The 18,197-nt window shown below is 46.8% G+C and overlaps 1 protein-coding gene across 4 annotated transcripts; it reads left to right on the forward strand.

Annotated features, from left to right (window-relative positions):
• Nucleotides 1-2,837: 2,837 nt before the first annotated feature.
• On the forward strand, nucleotides 2,838-16,741 carry Mgat1 (alpha-1,3-mannosyl-glycoprotein 2-beta-N-acetylglucosaminyltransferase). 4 transcript variants are annotated; one of them, XM_013155092.3, is made up of 4 exons: nucleotides 2,838-2,971; nucleotides 3,961-4,379; nucleotides 9,651-9,762; nucleotides 14,216-16,741. In XM_013155092.3, exon 4 carries the CDS (start codon nucleotides 14,335-14,337, stop codon nucleotides 15,676-15,678), a length of 1,344 nt encoding a protein of 447 aa, XP_013010546.1. In that variant the 5' UTR covers nucleotides 2,838-2,971; nucleotides 3,961-4,379; nucleotides 9,651-9,762; nucleotides 14,216-14,334; the 3' UTR covers nucleotides 15,679-16,741. The 4 variants fall into 4 exon arrangements, with proteins under 4 accessions (XP_013010546.1, XP_013010545.1, XP_013010547.1 ...); XM_013155091.3 differs by lacking the exon at nucleotides 9,651-9,762; XM_013155093.3 differs by lacking the exon at nucleotides 9,651-9,762 and having other exon boundaries at nucleotides 4,022-4,379.
• Nucleotides 16,742-18,197: the final 1,456 nt, after the last annotated feature.

Consider the following 18,197-nt stretch of genomic DNA (forward strand, 5'->3'; position numbering starts at 1 on the left):
TACATTAACATTATGAACTCTAATTCAAATAGTGGTTTAAAACCCTGTTCTGGACAAAGGACAGTGAGAATGTTAAAGTCAAACTTGTCCTCTTTAAGTGACAGTTGGCTTGGGATTAATCACATCTTTTCATCATTATTGCTTATTTCTTGGAGTCATTTGTGGTTTTTTCAAAGCAAAATAATATTAATCACAGATACATCTATTCTGTATTTTTATGAGTTTAGCCTTTGAGACAACTGGTAATTATCAAGACATTCTGCATTTTTTAAAACCTTATTTTTAGAACTGTCTTACTTTGTACCACCTAGCAGATGTAATGATTTTTGTACTTATAAACACTACTATTTTTTTAGAGATGAGTTATTGGGTAACATTATGATTTAAAACTTGCAGTAAAAATGTCAAGGTACTATAGTACCTTGGAAGCAGTTTTTTCTTATGCTAAAACTGAAACAGTTAAAATATTTTATGAGATAATTTGCTCATTATATATAGGTAATATTTTTGTTTTTATTTTATTCTTTGTTTTAACTTACATAGTAATGATATCTTGGGCTTTTTGGTCAAACAGGTTGAGGTGAAAATTAAAACCGGTATTTAAAAGAGCTTTTACAGAATTAATATTTAAATCACACTTCAAGACCAGGGATAGCTCAATGGCACAAGCACCTGCCTGGCAAATGCCAGGTCATGAGTTTGATCCTGGTACCAAAAAAAGTCAATCAATCAATCACATTTCATAAGTGGTAAAAAAAACTGGCAGGCATATTAATAATTGTACAAACAGAATAAATTATGTCAAAATAAGGATGTGCTATAGTTAAGTCCAGAGTTCAAAGATCTTTTGATTAAGTAGTATAGCCAGAAGTTTTGACTACTAGACATGGCCTTTTTAAATGAATGGTCCAGTAACTTTATTTACTGCAGTATATACAGCTCATCAAGATCTTCTGCACCTCTGATGAATTTTAAGTCACAGTGATTGTCCAACACCTCTGGTTTAAAAATGATACTATGAAATAAATTTGATACTTAAAAAAAAAAAAGGGCCTGAGTGAGAAGACTCACCTGTAATGTGCTTTTCCCTAGCTTCTATTTTCAAAATCATAACGTTTCTGAGTTTGGTGGTATCCTTTTCAAAGCTCGTCTTTCAAAGTTGCCAATCAGTTCCCTGAAGCAAGTCTTTTAAAAATATATGCTCTCAACAAAGGAAGCAAAAAATGCCAGAAGACACACATAGTGACACAGCCTGTAATTCCAGCCTCTGGGAGGCTGAGGCAGGAAGAGTCAAAGTTCAATCATAGCCTGGACAACTTAGTAAGACCCTGTCTCAAAATTTAAAAAAATTAAAAAGCAGGTGAGATGGATGTAGCTCAGTGTCATGGCCCTGAGCTCAGTCCTTCCTACTTAAAAGAGGAAAAAAAAAAAAAAAAAAAGCCAAAAGATTAGTGTCTATGTTCCAATTTTCAAAACAAGGAGAAATTGTACATGTCTACAGTTCTGGCAAGATTTCTGAACATAAGATGGCATATGAACTCCCAAAACGTAGTAGTGTCTTACTTGGATTCAGCTTGAAGTCAAGAAAAAAGCAACCTGGTAATTGCAGAACTTGGCAGCTGTCCTCCTTTTCTCATTGTTGAGACAAAATACCAAAAACCTAAAGTTAATAGAGAAAACACTCAAAGTTTGTAGAGGTTTCAGTGCACAGTTAGCTGGCTTCAAGGCAGGATGGCATGGCAGTGGGGCAATGCAGAGGAGTAACAGTCCATGGCATAGCAGAGAAGGCAGAAGCGGCAGAGGCAGAAGCAGCAGCAACAGCAGCAGCAGCAGCAGTCTGGCTTTGTAGTTCATCCAGAATACCTGCCCTTTGGGTGCCACCCACACTCACGGTGGGGTACCCTTAATCTCAGCATCACGCATCCTAAATCCAGTCACCTCCGAAAACATCCGGACACAAACTATAACAGAAGCCCAGGGTTTGAGGGAGAAATTTTCTTGCAAGGAGACAGGAGGTACTTGACAGTGGTGGTGCTGCGTGCAGTAAAGACGTGGTTCATGACGAGACTGCACGGTTTGGTCCTCCAACAGCCCTTGCTGTGAGGAAGGCATTTTGGGTTCCTAGTTTGTGAATATTCAATTACCTGTAAAGACTTCAGCGAAGAGCGGGTACGGTCAAGGGCTATATGGGGGCAATTTTCATTAATACCCCAGTTCTTTTCTCTTTTTAGTCAAGGAAGGTCCTGCCTTAGGCAGAGACGCTGCGAGAAAAAGTCAGAAACAAAATGAAAGAACTTTCCTTGGAACTACTTGTGAGAGCTTTCGGCAGAGGAACAGGCAAACACAGTTGTCCTTGGCGCTTTCTGAATGGCCTTTCCCCAGCTCAGGATCTGGAGACCGGAGTTTGCCGACCCCTGCTCTATCAGCTCTTCCCTAGGCGTTGCTAGGCGATCTCAATCCTGCACCCGCGAAGCCCCGCCCCCCAGTCCGCTAGACCAAACAGTCCCGCAGCTGAGCAGGCGACCTGCCCAGCTCTCGACGCATGCGCCCTTCCTTCCGCGGCGCCGGGGGAAACCAGCTTCCGCACGGGGGCCTTGCTTCGGTCCTGTCCCCTCCTGTACCGCGCCCTCAGCTCTGTGTCTCACCCAGAGCGGGTCCGGCCCGTAGTTCGTCTGCAGTCGTGGGAACAGTGTAGACCCTGCGGTGCCGCAGCTGTCTCCCGGGCTCCTGCAGTAGCGGGGTTGGGCCGGGGCGCGGGCGGCCCAGGCCGGATGTGGGCCCCGCGACGGCCCGGGCCGCTTCCGGAGGATGACGGAAGTGGCGGCGGCAGGGCGGGCGGGGAAGGGCGCCGGGAGGGCCGGGCCGCGGGGTCGAGGGGGTGGGGCCTGGGCCGGCGGCGGGGCCTCGGCCGGGTCGGGACTCGGGCCTGCGGGCGGAGGCTGCTGGCGCGCCTTCAGCAGAGCGGGTTCAGGTGAGGAGGCCGCAGCGGAGCAGAGGGGCGTCCGTACGGCGGAGGGATGGGGCTTGGAGCCGGGGAGGTCGCAGTGTCGCCCGCTGCTGCGGGAACTTCGGGACCTGGGTTTAGGGACGGGGGTGGGTGGAGTTAAGTCCTTGTTGAGGAAGGGGTTTACAAGGCTGCCACGCCCCTACAGGAAGGAATCGAGGAAGGGCGTGTGTGCAAGTCAGAGAGAGAAAGAGAGAGAGAGTGTGAGTGAATGTGAATAAATTTAGGTGGGGTCACAGAGGTAGGGTCTGTAGTGACACGTTAGATTGATAGATACATTGGGGCTACTACAGGTAGGGCTCGGGCCTTGCAGGTTCCAGGAGAGTGCTCTGGGGAGTGCAGGAGTTTGACAGTGATTGGGAATTAATCCCAGGCACATTTTTGGAAGCAGAGGGGGAAGTGAAGGTTGAAGAAAAGGGGGCAAGGAATGCGTATGAAGACACCAGCATCTCGGTCTGGAAAGGATTTAGTTCAGTTGAAGAGAGGTGGCAGATTAAAGTACTGAATATCCTAAGAGGCTTGGGAGGTTTGATAGTGCTTTAGATGAGAGGACGATGGGTTTTTCTATATTTTTTAGAATACAGCCTGCATACAATCAATTTTTTTGTTGCTTTTCTATAATGAGAATAGGTACAACTTTTATCCTGAGCCATATGGATGCACCCATGATAATAAATGTGTGTTTTGTGGTACAGTATGTAAATAAATTAGGTACGTTGTCTAACCTTTGGAGTATTTACGGATGAGGTTTTGGCGATGCAGCACAGTAAAGAAATGCACTTTAGATATAGAGAGGAAACTAGAAAGTCTTAAGAATACTTGGCCTTTATTTACTTAGGTACTGGAAATTGAACTGAAGACCTTGTGCCTGCCAGGCAGACTTTGTACCACTGAGCTATATACCCCAGGATCTTTTTGTGTATACCCTAGATTATAGTGTCATGTTTATTCTACAGGTGAACTCAGAAATCAGCCTTACAGGCCATGCTGGTTTTAAGATCTGTTTCTTCTCTTGAGCCCCAGCAGAAGATAGATGAACCAGTCCTCATAGTGGATGACCTCCCCTGCCTGATCAACACATGGGATAGTACCTGGGATCTGTCTATCACTAGCCACTGAACTTAATAAACCAGCTGAATGAAGCAATGTGAAGGCCTCCTGGAAAGGACTTTGATATCTGCAGGGGGGGAGGGGCCTGGGCACACCCCTTCCCCCCAGACTCCTCCCCCTCAGGGTCCACTCAGCCATGGACTTTGGACCTGGGTAAAAGAAACTGCACGTTTTTTTAGTGGATTTGACTTGGATCCTGAGTTTTGGAAATGGAATGCTGAATGGGGGTTCGATGCTCTCCAGGGGAGCAACTAAGAGAAGAAAGGTAAGGTTCTTGCCTCATTTCTCACTTAGTGCCTTGCTGTTGTGCAGAGAATGTTGAATGGCAGTGTCTAGGGACACTGCTATTCAGCAAGGACGCCATCTACATCGACATGAAAATCTTTTTCCTAGTGTACACAGAAAGCTTCACCTCTCCTTTGGTTTTTTGGATTCAAATTTGTTCTCATTCTTTCCTTACCAAGGCCAGAAAGGTGCCTAGGAGAGGATTGTGAATAATTGGGATTTTGAGGTTCGCTTAGTGAGGTTAGACCTAGGAGAACATGAAAAGAATTCGGGTGTGTGAAGAGATGTTGGATTAGATTACTCTTACAGCCCTTTCCATCAGTGAGATAACAAGATTTCAAGTCAATTTGGCCTAAGACTGAAAGAGATTACCCAGGGCAGGGTAAGCTGGTTTTCTTGGGGAGCTCACTGAATATAGCAGTGAGGAGAGTTTTCGGGATGGTAAGTATTCTAGATAATCTCCTAAACTGTCTCCTCCTTCCTTTTAAGAGAGGTTAGGCCATAAAACCCCATGGAAAGAACAGAAAAACAACCCAAGTTGGGGAATAGTAGGATTTATATTCTACTTTGATTTTCTTGGTTCATGTGCAAGCCTAGATACGTTGATTAACCTTTGCCATGTTCTCTCCACTTGCAAAATATTGATAACTAGTGTTCCACCAGTGCCGAAGGCAGTATACATATAAAACAGTAACACTGGCATCACTCGATACACCTGTTGGTTACACAAAGAAAAGCTCTGAATGGGTTCTGTTCTATATTGAATTCTATATTGCTGGCAGAAGGCTGGCAAAAGGCTTAAAAGCCTGCTCTGAATTTGTTTCGTTTTGCTGCTGTTAATATCTGGCGCATCCTATTATACAAAGGTTAGTGGTTTAAGGAGAATTTAACTGTGTTGGCTCCAAACCTCTCCATTTTGACAGTGTGCTTCTTGGGGTAGCAGGTTAAAGAGAAGTGGTGGGATGTTTAAGTCTCCAGGGCCAAGTGTCCAGGTAATAGATGTGACTTCATTTCTTGAGGTGACCACTGGGCCTTTTCTTCCTGTGCCATATCATAGTCTTAGACTTTTTTGAGGTAACAAACTGTTTTTAGTCAATCATATTTTTGCAGGCTGCGTTACTCAGTAAAACAACCTGTTCATAGTTATCTTCTTACCTCCTGCCTGCACCTTTCTCAAGCTCAGTTACCTATGCTAACGTGCCTATATTTCATAGTGAAGCAAACAGCAGAAAGAAAAGGTGGTGCCCATATTAGGAGAAATAGTATGAACTTTTGCCTGAGCGGGTTTGTAAGCTTGGGTTCTAACATTTCTTTGCCTCTAACATTTCTTTATCTCTGAGTAACAGCTGGCCCTCACATTCCCTGGGGGTTGGCAGCAGTACCTGAAACTCCTGTATTTATGCCTTACTTTTTTGTTGCTCACCCCATCCCCATGGGAGTCACTGCCTCCTCCAAAGGCCTGAGTAGTATCCCTAACCTTGAGCTTTTCTTTCTCTTCTGGTCTGGTGCCTAGGGCAGCTCTTTCCAGGTTAAGCTGCTGCACTGGTGAAGGTACGGGTCTTAGAGCAGGTGTGTTACTTACTCCAAATTCATCTTGCAAATTCCTGGTACCAGTCTTTGCTTAGGCACCAAATCCCTTAGGGCTGTGTGGTTCCAAAATGCCTCCTCATCTGTCTCTGGGATCCTACACTGTGTGGAAGGTTTTCCTCATTTTGTCCAGGAGGCTCTACTCTCCTGAAAGGTCCTGCAACATGCAAGTGAAGATGTTGTGTTGTGTTTGTATAGTGCTTATATAAAGTGAGACATCTGGTCTGTTGTGTCAGTTTTCCTCACCAGTTTCTTGTGAGGAAGACCAAAGGGAAGGATTCCTGTGGGTATGTGGCAGGTGAGGAGATCACCTGTGGAATGCTGCGCTGCTTTAGAGCATCTGACCTGACAAAGACCATCTCACCTCTGTTGTAAAGCTTTGGGGAGAGAAACTACAGGTTCGTTTGTAAGCCGTCCACTTAGAGTGAGCCAGACTTTGTCTCCTCTGTCAGAGCGCTTGCTCTGAGTGGCCTGTGATCTTGGTTTTGCTCCTCACTCTCAGGCAGTACTGTAAGACTTGACCCTTCCTGCACTCATTTCTGTAGAGCCATGCACAGTTCTGGTTAAATGTGGAAACAAGTCAGCCAGCAGTCACTCAGGAGCAAATGACAAAAGTTCTGGCTGACTATGCCCTGCATACCTTGAGGAAGCCTGTCGCCTGACACAGTCTGATGTCAGTAGAGCATCCCCTGATCACACAGGCCCTGGAAAGCGACTTGTACAGTAGCTTGTAGTCTGCTACCCTCATCCTCACTTCTTAGGGTGAGAGGACTGGGTGGGGGAGCTAAGGCTTCTGCAGTGGGTCAGCAGGGAGGATGCTCGACTGAGGAACAGGGCCAGTGGGATGGAGGTGAGTGGGCAGTAGGGGCTCCCAGAAACAGCTCCTTGTCTTACCGGAGTCGCACAGAGTGGGCTGTCCTAATACCCAGGGCTCGGACCTCAGAGAAATTCTCTGTGCTCTGGAGTCACCTTTGACCCCTCAGACAGGTGCTGGAGCCTCTGGTTTTGTGTGTTTTCTTTTTCCCTCATAGCACTTTGTGGAGGTCCGTCCCCTCCTATTGCTGAGGTTTCTTGGGGTCAGGTTATCCTCTCTAAAATGCTGGAGGGCTGTAAACATCCAGCCTGTGATTGCTTCCTTCTTTCTTTGGTTCTGCCCCAGGGTGGGCCCCTTTGCTCTCTTCTTGTGCAGTCAGAACCAGCAGTGCACTCCCCCACAAAATAAAACAAAACAAACCGAACCACAGCCAGTCTGTCACCACCTTTGGCATCAGGTGTTTCCTTCTACCTTCTCTGGTGCCCGGCCTCACATCTAGGGCTCCTTGCGCCCTTGTTTCCTCGTTCAGAGTCCGAAGCTTCCCGTAGGGCTGGAGATGAGGGTGGCTACTCGATCTTAGGCACCTTACTTTTGTAGTTTAGCCTACATTTGAACCGCGCTCCACTCCCGCTATCCACCGCCAATCTTGGGACTTCCGGCAGGAGCCAGTACCTGGCCCTGTGGCTGTGGACCAGGGCGGTGTGCGGCCGAGCGGCAGGCGCGGGAGGCGTGGGAGGAGCCGTGGGGCCCCTGAAGTTGGGTCCTGGGGAGAATTTAGGCGGCCTGAAGTCGGGAGGAGGTGGCCGAGGAGGTCGGGGCGGAGTCTATCGGCAGGCGGGGTGTGGGGGGTCGCCCCGCCCCGGCCCGGGAAGGGCCACGTTGCCACCGCCCACCCGCCTAGCCGGCAGGAAGGGCGGTAGAGACCCGGACGGCCAGGACTTGCGGGCTTACCTGCTCCGAGAGCCCCGCGCGGGCGGCTGCGGCCAGGAGGAAGTTGGGAGAAGCTGGTGAGTGAGTGGCCTGGCAAGGCGCCACCCGCTCTTGCGCACGCCCCTGGGAAGGCTCAGAGTGCAGAGAAGAATTAAGGGGTGGCCTGGCAGAGCCGGAGCCCAGGAGCTGGAGCCATAGCGTTTGGGGAGCCGGGGAGTCGGTGTGAGCCCCTCGAGGCTGGCGACTGCTTGGCGCTGTGAGCGCCCTCTGGATCTGCAGCCTCCGGGCGGGGCGGAGGGGTCCCGGCCAACGGCCATGCTTCCGCCCCGTCCCCTCGGAGCCAGCCGGGAAGTGCAACTCTGCGTTCTGCTTTCGGAACCCGGCCTCCAGCTGTTGCAAGAGGGCGGGCTTCTGGGCGGGGAGGCTGTGGGTGTGGGGTGGGGCAGGCAGGAGCCAGGACTCGGAGACGTGTGTGCCCTGGGAGGGAGGTGACCGGTCCCCAGACTTCAAGCTGGTGTCGGGGCCACGAAAGTTACCAGGGCTTGTTTTCGTTCATTCTTGCTGTGAGGAATAATTGACTCAGAGTTGAAATATGTAAATTGGCGAGAACTTTCTACCTGTTTGCTGTGCCCAGGGTCATCATGAAGTGCGGAGCAGAGAGATTGGCTGGTCTCCCCGTGTCTCTGTGTTAGAGTGAGTCTAGCGGGGAAGCTTCACGTTGCCCTGTAATGTGCTAAGTCTTTGCTTTAGATTTACAGCATCACTGGCAGAGGTGTTTAGCTTTATTTTCTGGCCTTTTTAATGCTTCTCAGACTGCATAGCCTTTGCTGTTTGATGCTTGGGATCTTTTCGCCACCTCATATCACTGATACCTGACTGAGACCATCTGGATCCTTACTTGCTGTCTTAACTTTTACAGAAAGTACCACAGTGTGTCTTACATTGGTGGCATGTGTGACAGTTAAACTTACTTCCTGTTTGGGGCATTGGAGAGATCACATCATCAGACACCAGATCACAGAGATGACCCAGATCAACTCTGCCCTTTGCAGATGAGGGAACTGGGGCACATGTGGCTCAGAGAGCTTGCCTGAAAGGGTACTTAACTTTCAGGTGCTGGAATCCCCAACCTTCATGCTTTTGCTGTACTAACATTGTATTTCTCTTTATCCTCTTCTGCCCATGAATAATCTGCATCCTAGATCTTATTCTCTAAACCCTTGAATTATTTACTTTATCTTCTCTGACTCCCTTTTCAGTTCTTCCATGCTGCTGAAAATGATGGAGCCTGGTACAAGATACAAGAGTATACTAGGGAACAAGAAAGTAATTCATTTAGCTCTCCATTATCTGTGATGTGTTCTGTGCCTGCTGTGTTTTTTAGCGCAGTACTTTTTTTTCTAACGTATTAAGTAAAGCAGAGCTAGAAGGGAAAGTCTACTTCTGTATTTATTTTACAGCTTCTTTACTATTGCTTGTGATTGGAAGTTGACTATTTGTTGTTTCAGAAACATTTTTTTTTTTTTGCCTGAGAGAGGGCACAAAGCATAGAATCAGGAATCTGTCATTAGGCCAGCCTTCCAGTGAACAAACTTGAGTACCATAGCAATTGGTACCAGGATCAGCTCAGCACTATCTGAGTTTTGGCTGAAGGTTTTTTATATACCAAAAAGACTCACTTCACATCCCCTACCCCGGCACACATACCTTTGTACTTGGTGGTGCCCACTCACTTCCTTGAAGGAGTTCTGAAAATGCTGGAAAAGTGGATAGTTTCGAGTTTATGCCTTATAAGAATATCTCAAACAAAAATAAGGGAACTCAGGTCAGGGTGGAAGACAGCTCTGTTTTTTAAATTTTTACTTTTATCAGTATGTGTTTGCATGATTGCATCTAAAGGCTTTCTTCTACATTTTGTAGGTGATGTATTTTATGGGTGATGGTGGCATTTGGCTATGAACTTAGATGGAATACCTTTAGATGTCCTGTCCATGTGGCAGGCTTCCAAGAGCAAGCGTTTCAAGAGCACCAGGTAGGAACTATATTGGCCTTTATGAATTAGTCTTGCAAGTCACAGAGCCTCACTTCTTCCAGTTATAGGTCTCCTCAATCCAGCAGAGATGCATGGACCCTCACCTGTTGAAGGAAGTGTTGCAGCATAACGAAAGCATATTGGGTTGGGATTGGGTATGGGGCAGCCTGAAAATATAATTCTTCATTCTCTTGCTGATGTTTTGGTTTTTTCTCCCTGACTTATTTAATGATACAGGCAGTCCTTCAACTTTACACATATACTAACCACCATGATAGGTATAGAGATTGAAAAAGGTACAGAGCCTTTTTTTCTTGGGAATAAGCTGAGAGCTGTGTATGGCCGTACATTCTCTTACAACATTGAGAGAGTGCTATGGGATTGTAGTCAGAGGGAGGCATGCCTCTGATACATGATACAAGAGCAGGACAGTGAACAAGAAAGGAATGGGGTGTTACAGGAGGAATCTCCTGAAGTGGACCTTTGAGTGTGTGTGGATGGCTTGCAGGTGGGCCTATGGGTAGCATTTAGGATGAAGGACCAGCTGGAGCAAACATACGGACACATATGAGTATCCTTAATGGGGAAATCAGTTGTCATGGCTGGAGATGGGAGTTGAAAATGATATGACAGTTTCTTGTAAAGGCTTTTGTAAATGGTAAGGAGTTTGAGGGTTTTCTTCCTTCTTTTCTTTTTTTTCTGGTGCCGGGGATTGAACTCATGACCTCAAACTTGCACGCAAGCACTTACACTAAATCTGTGGCCCCTGGTTTTCTTTTTTCTTCTTTCCTTTTTTTTTTTTTTTTTTTTTGTCCTTTTTGTCCTAACAAGGTCTTGCTATGCAGTTCAGGCTGGCCTTGGGCTCATTTTGTAGCCAGGCTGGTCTCAAACTTACAGTGATCCTCCTGCTTCAGCCTCCCGAGTTTGAGTTATTTTTATGTGGACGTTGGCAGCTTTGATTTTTAAAGGCAGGTTTATGCTGTAATCAGGCAAGTACTTCAGGAAGATACTTCGTTCTGTTTGGAAAGAAAGCTATTTAGAGGGACGCTATAGGTGAATCAGCTAGAAAACTACATCAAGTGTTCAGGCTTAAAATAGTATTTCACAATAAGGATAGAGGTATGGTTAAAGGGTTTGAGAACTTTAAGTGTGGGAGACCCTGGCAGTGAAAGAGTAGTTTTCTTCCATTTTTATAATCTGGAATTCTTGGAGTAGATGTTTGACAATTTAGAATTTTTTTGGATTTTAAAATAAGTCCAGTATATTTACCACATGTCTTCAGATCTGAAGCCATATACCATAATGCACTATGTTTATTTCTGTTGCAAGATATATGAGTAGACACACTAAATAGTATAAATAAAGACTATAAATAGCCTCAAGTTGAATCAGTTCAGATTTCACCAAATGAAGCTGGGTTAGATTTTTTACTGCCAAAGAATTTAGGGAACTGTTTTTCAGCACTTTTGTGTGTGGCGGGGGTGGATTACAGTTGAGGGATTTTGTGGGTGTGTGTAGCATCCTCCTCCACGCTGAAGCCAGTTTTTAGGTCAGACGCCGATCTGAATATTGGGGGTTCTAGCACAGCAGCTGGGCAGCACTGGTGGAAAGCCAGTCCCTGTCCTTGTTCAGCTTTCAGCTGAAAGGATTTGACAGATGTTAAGCAAGTGGGTGCGCTGGCACTGATGATTTTGAAGGAGAGGTGGACTTGCATTGTCCAAAGGCATTGAGGAAGCTATCTTGGCAGGTATAAATTAGGACTATCAGATGAAGAAGAGGACGAGGAGTGGTCTGGGCATGTAGTCACATGTGAAATCCCTGAGGGAAGAAAGAGGGTCTGAAGTAAGTCTAGTGGAGTAGAGCAGTGAAATGAGCAATTGGCTAACATTACTGTTGTCATATCCTGTCTTGTTCAGTCCTCACAGCAACTCAGTGAAGTATCCTGATTTCCATCTTAGACTAAGAAAATTGAATCTGAGGGATGTGGAGAAACACACGGTGATGCTACTCATTGGCTCTGAACTGTCTTGCTTGCCTTTGTGGTTGCTGTACCTTCTTGATGGTAGCCTGAGCGGGTCTCTGAGCAGTGTCCCCTAGAGAAGTGTGTCAGCTCTGCTAGCCAAGGCCTTACTTTAGCTATCCATTAAACACAACTAAGCACTCAAGCTTTAATGTGTGCATATTCTACTAACTTACAGACAGAACTGAGGATCCTGCCCTGACGAACAGACAGATAAACAGCAGCAAAGCTGCACAGGAGAAGCAGGTGGGGCCTGGGAATAGGGATATATGTTCTTTTATTGCAAGAGGAGCAAGTTCTCTGAGAATTGGTACAAAATGGCCAAAGGGTGGAGAACAAAGGCCCAAAGGGTTAAGGTGGAGGCTGGGATTGGAATAGGGCAGCTATTCCTGTGAATGATCCTTCTAGATGTTTACAGCCTTGCCAAGCTTTTATTTGCATGACTTGAAGGCCTCTGGTAGTGGTGTGTGCTGCCTAATTCTAAAATCTAAAAACAAAATGTAAAATACTTTTGAAAGGTACAGAAATCATCTGAGTAGAGAAGATATGGTCCCTTGAAGTTTTCCCACCAGCCTGAGCACTTGTAGGTCTAATGTAGCATGTTGCTAAGTTAGAGATGGTCTGTTGACTGTTCCTAAGGACAGCATTCCAGTTAATGAAGTTGACTCTTTTGTCTTTCCCTTTACCTAAAGCCACCTTTTACCTGCTCAGTTGCTTAGGAGGCAGGAAGTAATGAGGGACAGAATCCTGGCTGTTAGACTGGAAGGAAAGTTACAATACTGTTCCCTTCCTCAGAAAGAGGGAAGAGCTGGAAGTCTGTGTATCTCCATTGTCAGGGGTAACATATAAGCCCTGATAAAATAGGAACTTAATTCCACAGTTAAGTGGAAATAGTCTTAAGGTTCCTGAGAACACTAGTGATCTAGAATTGGGTGTGGTTGGTATCTAGGAGAAAAACAAGAGGTGGTGGACACAGGCAGAAACTAGGGTATTCTCCAGGCGGGAGACAGAAGCCAGGTTCCTATTCAACATAAGCCCTTTCATACGAGATCTGTTAACTTGAGACTTAAGGGCTGCAGAGATTAGATTTGGGACCCAGGGTGTGGACTAGAAGAAAGGACAAGGCTATAAGCCAGAGGTTAATTTATAAAGTAGCTGGCACAAGAGAGTACATCCTTGAAGCTTTGGGGTATGTACAGTTGAGACCAGAATTAGGAAGGCTCGGAATCATGTAATTGGAAATGGCAACTGTCTGGCATTTAGAGGGTATTTTAGGTCCTTCTAAGTAATGCAGTCTGGCAGTATGAAGGGTTGTTGGGGTCATGACTTTATTTTGCTGATTGTGTTTCCTTCTCCCTTTCAGAAGAGTAGCACAGAGCAGGTATGCAATACATATCATGAAATGATTAAAGAATTCAAGGCAAATGTTATCTCAGTTCTCCTTAATTAAACTTTATGCCCAGCTAGGATCACGTTGATGGGTGAAGCTATTCAGACCTGTGGGCCATGTTCCCATACTTTATTTTTAAGAAATTTTATTTGGAAATAGTTTCAAACTTTAAGAAAATTGCAAGAATAAAAATGGTGTATTTTATTTACTGAGATTCATCTGTTATCAACATTTATTCCATTTGTTCTCTTTGCTGCATACATACACACACATACACACACCCATTTTTGTTCTGACTGTTTGATGGAATCTGTCATAGCCCTTCTGAACACTTTCATATCTATTTCCTAAGAATTGGTTTATTTTCTTATATGATGCAACAGTTAGCAGTCAATTAATACCAACACTTTAAGCTCCTAAGACCTTTTGTCCAATAATTATAAATATCATGTACTAGATTTAGAGTTTTTGGGCATATTTTTGCAGCATTAACAAATAGAGATGCCTCTACCTGTTTTGTTCGGTTAGGTACTCATTGCATTGGTACCTCCAATAGAATGTTAGTAGCCACAGAGCTCATGGGCACTTGGCTTTATTCCTAATGCTCTTTAGAGTGTCTCTAATGCTTTCTTCATAAATGAGATGTGATATCTTATTTGTAAATCCATACTCTTAGGGCAGTTTTTTTTTTTTTTTGAGGAGTGGAAGGTGGTTTCACTCTCCCTTGTACTCTGATAGAAGTGAAATCCATCAGATTGTGAAGGGAGAGTTCATGTTCTTTTGCTCTCTCCGTTTCACCAGTGTCCCTCATCTCCCCTTAAATATTATTGTTTTTCTGATGAGTAATTAGCTATTTTAGAGTAGTAAGGCGTGATGCTCTGAGATTAGGGGAAGGGCAGCCTCTCATTAAGAGACTTGAGTCAACTGTCTACTTCTTGCTCCCTTACTTTTTCTGTTCCTGCCCTCTACATTCCTACATTCCCATTAAGTGTGGAGCCTCATGCCTTTAGGATGACAGTTGCTTTTTTCTTTTTTCTTTTTAGGTGCATGACTGCTTCCTAATTCCATAGCCAGGGGAAGCTTTATCCCTGGAACTGTGGTCAAGGAAACCCACGGGCAGCCTCAAGCCCTCCCTTGCCTGCCCTCCCCGGTGGGGGCCAGGATGCTGAAGAAGCAGTCTGCAGGGCTTGTGCTGTGGGGAGCAATCCTCTTTGTGGCTTGGAATGCCCTGTTGCTCCTCTTCTTCTGGACACGCCCAGCACCTGGCCGGCCGCCCTTAGACAGTGCTCTTGATGATGACCCTGCCAGCCTTACCCGCGAGGTGATCCGCCTGGCCCAGGATGCTGAGGTGGAGTTGGAGCGTCAGCGGGGGCTGTTGCAGGAGATCAGGGAGCACCATGCTCTGTGGAGCCAGCGATGGAAGGTGCCCACTGTAGCTCCTCCTGCCCAGCCTCGAGTGCCCGTGACGCCATCGCCAGCTGTGATTCCCATCCTGGTCATTGCCTGTGACCGCAGCACTGTCCGACGCTGCCTGGACAAGCTGTTGCATTACCGTCCCTCAGCTGAGCAGTTCCCCATTATTGTCAGCCAGGACTGTGGGCACGAGGAAACAGCCCAGGTCATCGCTTCCTATGGCAGTGCTGTCACGCACATCCGGCAGCCTGACCTGAGCAACATTGCTGTGCAGCCTGACCACCGCAAGTTTCAGGGTTACTACAAGATTGCCAGGCACTATCGCTGGGCACTGGGGCAGATCTTCCATGAGTTCAAGTTCCCAGCAACTGTGGTGGTGGAAGATGATCTAGAAGTGGCACCAGATTTCTTTGAGTACTTCCAGGCCACTTACCCACTGCTGAGGAATGACCCTTCTCTTTGGTGTGTGTCTGCCTGGAATGACAATGGCAAGGAGCAGATGGTGGACTTGAGCAAGCCAGAACTGCTCTATCGCACAGACTTTTTTCCTGGCCTGGGCTGGCTGCTGTTGGCTGAACTGTGGGCTGAGCTGGAGCCCAAGTGGCCCAAGGCCTTTTGGGACGACTGGATGCGCCGCCCTGAACAACGGAAAGGGCGGGCCTGCGTGCGCCCTGAAATCTCAAGAACAATGACCTTTGGCCGCAAGGGTGTGAGCCATGGGCAGTTCTTTGACCAGCATCTCAAGTTCATCAAGCTGAACCAGCAGTTTGTGCCCTTCACCCAACTGGACCTGTCGTACCTGCAGCGGGAGGCCTATGACCGTGATTTCCTTGCCCGCGTCTATGGTGCTCCCCAGCTACAGGTGGAAAAAGTGAGGACCAATGAGCGGAAGGAGCTGGGGGAGGTGCGGGTGCAGTATACAACTAGGGACAGTTTCAAGGCCTTTGCCAAGGCCCTTGGGGTCATGGATGACCTCAAGTCAGGTGTTCCCAGGGCTGGCTATCGAGGCATTGTCACCTTCCATTTCCGGGGCCGCCGCGTCCATCTGGCGCCACCACAGACCTGGGATGGCTATGATCCTAGTTGGAATTAACAGCACCTGCCTGTCCCTCTGGGGTTTTTTTCTTGCCATGTCATGAGCTGAGATGGGACTGTAATCCCTGAGCTGTATCGTCCTGTCTGTGTTGCCCTTTTGGGTCCATTTATCTTTTGTTTGTTTTTCCTTTTGCATTTTTTTTGAGTGGCATTCAGGTGCGCAGATAGGATGAGGATTATTCTCCCGTTCTCAAGGGAGTCAGAGAAGAGGGGCCATTCAGAGGTGTGTTGGGAGGTATTGTAGAAGAAACCACTGTGTGGTAGGAGAGAGGAGCTTACTAGGGCCAAGAATGTCCACTCCTGGGTTTCCTCCTATGGTCTCTGCAGAGAGGTTGGCCATGTCAGCTCTCTTGACCAGCCAGGGCATGAACCTCCTCCTTTTTTCTCTTTTGTCACCTTTCCCCAGTGTGGAACTGAGTTGTGGAGAAGAGAATGTATTTGTGGCCAAAATGAGGCTAACCAAAGGGGTGTCCCTGCAGGGCTGGAGTGGAGTTGATGGGTTGCCAGGGTGTCCTCTATCCTGTCCTCTCCTTATCACTGATCCCCTCTCAGCTCTTCTTTCTCTGCAGCCTAGAGCTTGGTAGTTCAGAGATGAAATGTAGAGGAGGAAAAGTGCGATCTCCCCCTTGGCTCATGCCCAGCTTTCAGGGGAAAGGCGGTGGGAGCAAAGCCCTCACTCCCCACCCATTTCTTGCCTCAGAGATACTATTCCTGGACCCCCTTCTTTCGAAAAACGACATCAGTCTCTGTCTTTCAGGAGACTTTCATGCTGGCTTGAAGACAGATGAGCTCCTCATGTCCCTTTTTCTCCTGGGGTTCGGTGCGCAGGCCCCTCCTTGAGGAGGGCAACTTCAAGTGGCCTTCTTAGCTTGAGTTAGAGTAGCTGAGATCGGGACAGCTCTAGTGCTGGAACAGGTCTTGCCTTCCCGCAGCCTCACAGGCTGGGAGATGGCAGATCAGAGAGAGACTTGTGTGTTTTTATTGCCTGAGTTTAGTTGCACAGAAGAAAATGGAATCTACAGAATTATTTTCAAAAATAAAGGCTGAATTGTCTGAAAAAATTTGCGTGTGTGCATGGATGTTGTGTGCATATATCCTGGGAAAGGAGGTGGAGAGTGGGGTAAAAAAAGGAAAGCCTTGATAGGTGAGAGAAAGTAGATAGGTCGAAGGAGATAAGGACTGGAGGGAAAGAAGCCACGGGACAGCTGAGGAGGGACCAGATACCAAAATGAGGCCAGGTTTGATGGTAGAGTGGGGACTCCAGGCTGCCTCCCTGTTGGTAATCACTAGAGCTGGGATACAGGTCCTCAAGCAGAATGCTTGCCACTGCACAGGCCTCGCCGAGGGAATCTGGGTGTGTGCATCCTTCTGAGTGACCGCTTTGTGCCGAATGCCCTCTGTGGCTCAGGCAACACATCTTGGCTGCCTCCCTGGGTGGGTACCTGGCAGTGGGCTGGAGGGTGGCATTTAGGCTTCTGATTGTGATCCCAGTGAGACTGCATTTTACACTGACACACCAGGGACAGTACACACTCTTAAATGTTACCTGTATCACAAGTAATAAAGTCTGATAGTTTCTGTTGTCTACTAATTCATTCAAAAAGCAGCATTGCTTGTGACCCACCAGCTTGATTCATTTGTGGGTTTGAAAACTTCAGGGCCAAGTGACAGTTGATTGGAAACAGGAGCTTCATCCTTGGTACAGGCAAAAGTCTCTGGGAAGCCCTGCCCAGAAGAAAAGAATTGGCCTTATGGCCACTTGGGAAGCAGCCTTGGTCTCCCTCTGAGCTCAAGAATGCATATTGAAACATGGAAACAGTGTCAGACATTTTGTTTTAGATGGGAGCTAATTTTGTCTTCCCTCACTGTTCTTGGGTTATTTAATCTTTTTTTTTTTGTTGTTTAAAAAAGAAATGATCATTATGCTTTGCAGTTTTACAAACAGGCCCAAATAGGAGCCACATCATTCCTAAACTCAATTGAGCAGAGAGTAGTCTGGTTGCTCAGGAGTTCATGTTCTTACTTTATTACTTGCTGGCCAAAAAGTTTGTTCTGCATGCTCCATGAGTAATGCTGTACTAACTTATTTCATCCTCAGAGCAATCCTAGATTATAAGGACTGTTTTGCCTGTTTTACTAGTGAGGAAGTACATGAAGGTTGATTTGCTTGAGATCACACAGATGGTTGGAGCAGGCTAGGATTTGAATGGAGCCCATGCGATCAGTCACTGATGCTGGACCATTCCATTCTAGCCTTCACTGCCTCCCTCCAGCTGCCCCTCCCCATCTGTACTTGTATTCTCAGGCTTCTGGGCAAGAGGTGGTGTTGGACTGAGGTCAAACAGTTGGTGGGCTTCTGCACTGGATAGTGGTCAAGCTGGAGGGCTGTCTAGGAAAGGCAGGAGAAGAAAATGGGGAGGAAGAGTGGAGTTTGAGGCCTTTAGGGTTTCTCTGAAACGAGAGTACCTTGTACGGTCTCTTTGGTATGGTTTGTTTTGATGCATGTCCACAGAGAAG

The sequence above is a fragment of the Cavia porcellus genome, unplaced genomic scaffold (genome assembly GCF_034190915.1).
Source record: "Cavia porcellus strain 051 isolate PalLab524CR breed Dunkin Hartley unplaced genomic scaffold, mCavPor4.1 scaffold_1, whole genome shotgun sequence".
NCBI lineage: Eukaryota > Metazoa > Chordata > Mammalia > Rodentia > Caviidae > Cavia > Cavia porcellus.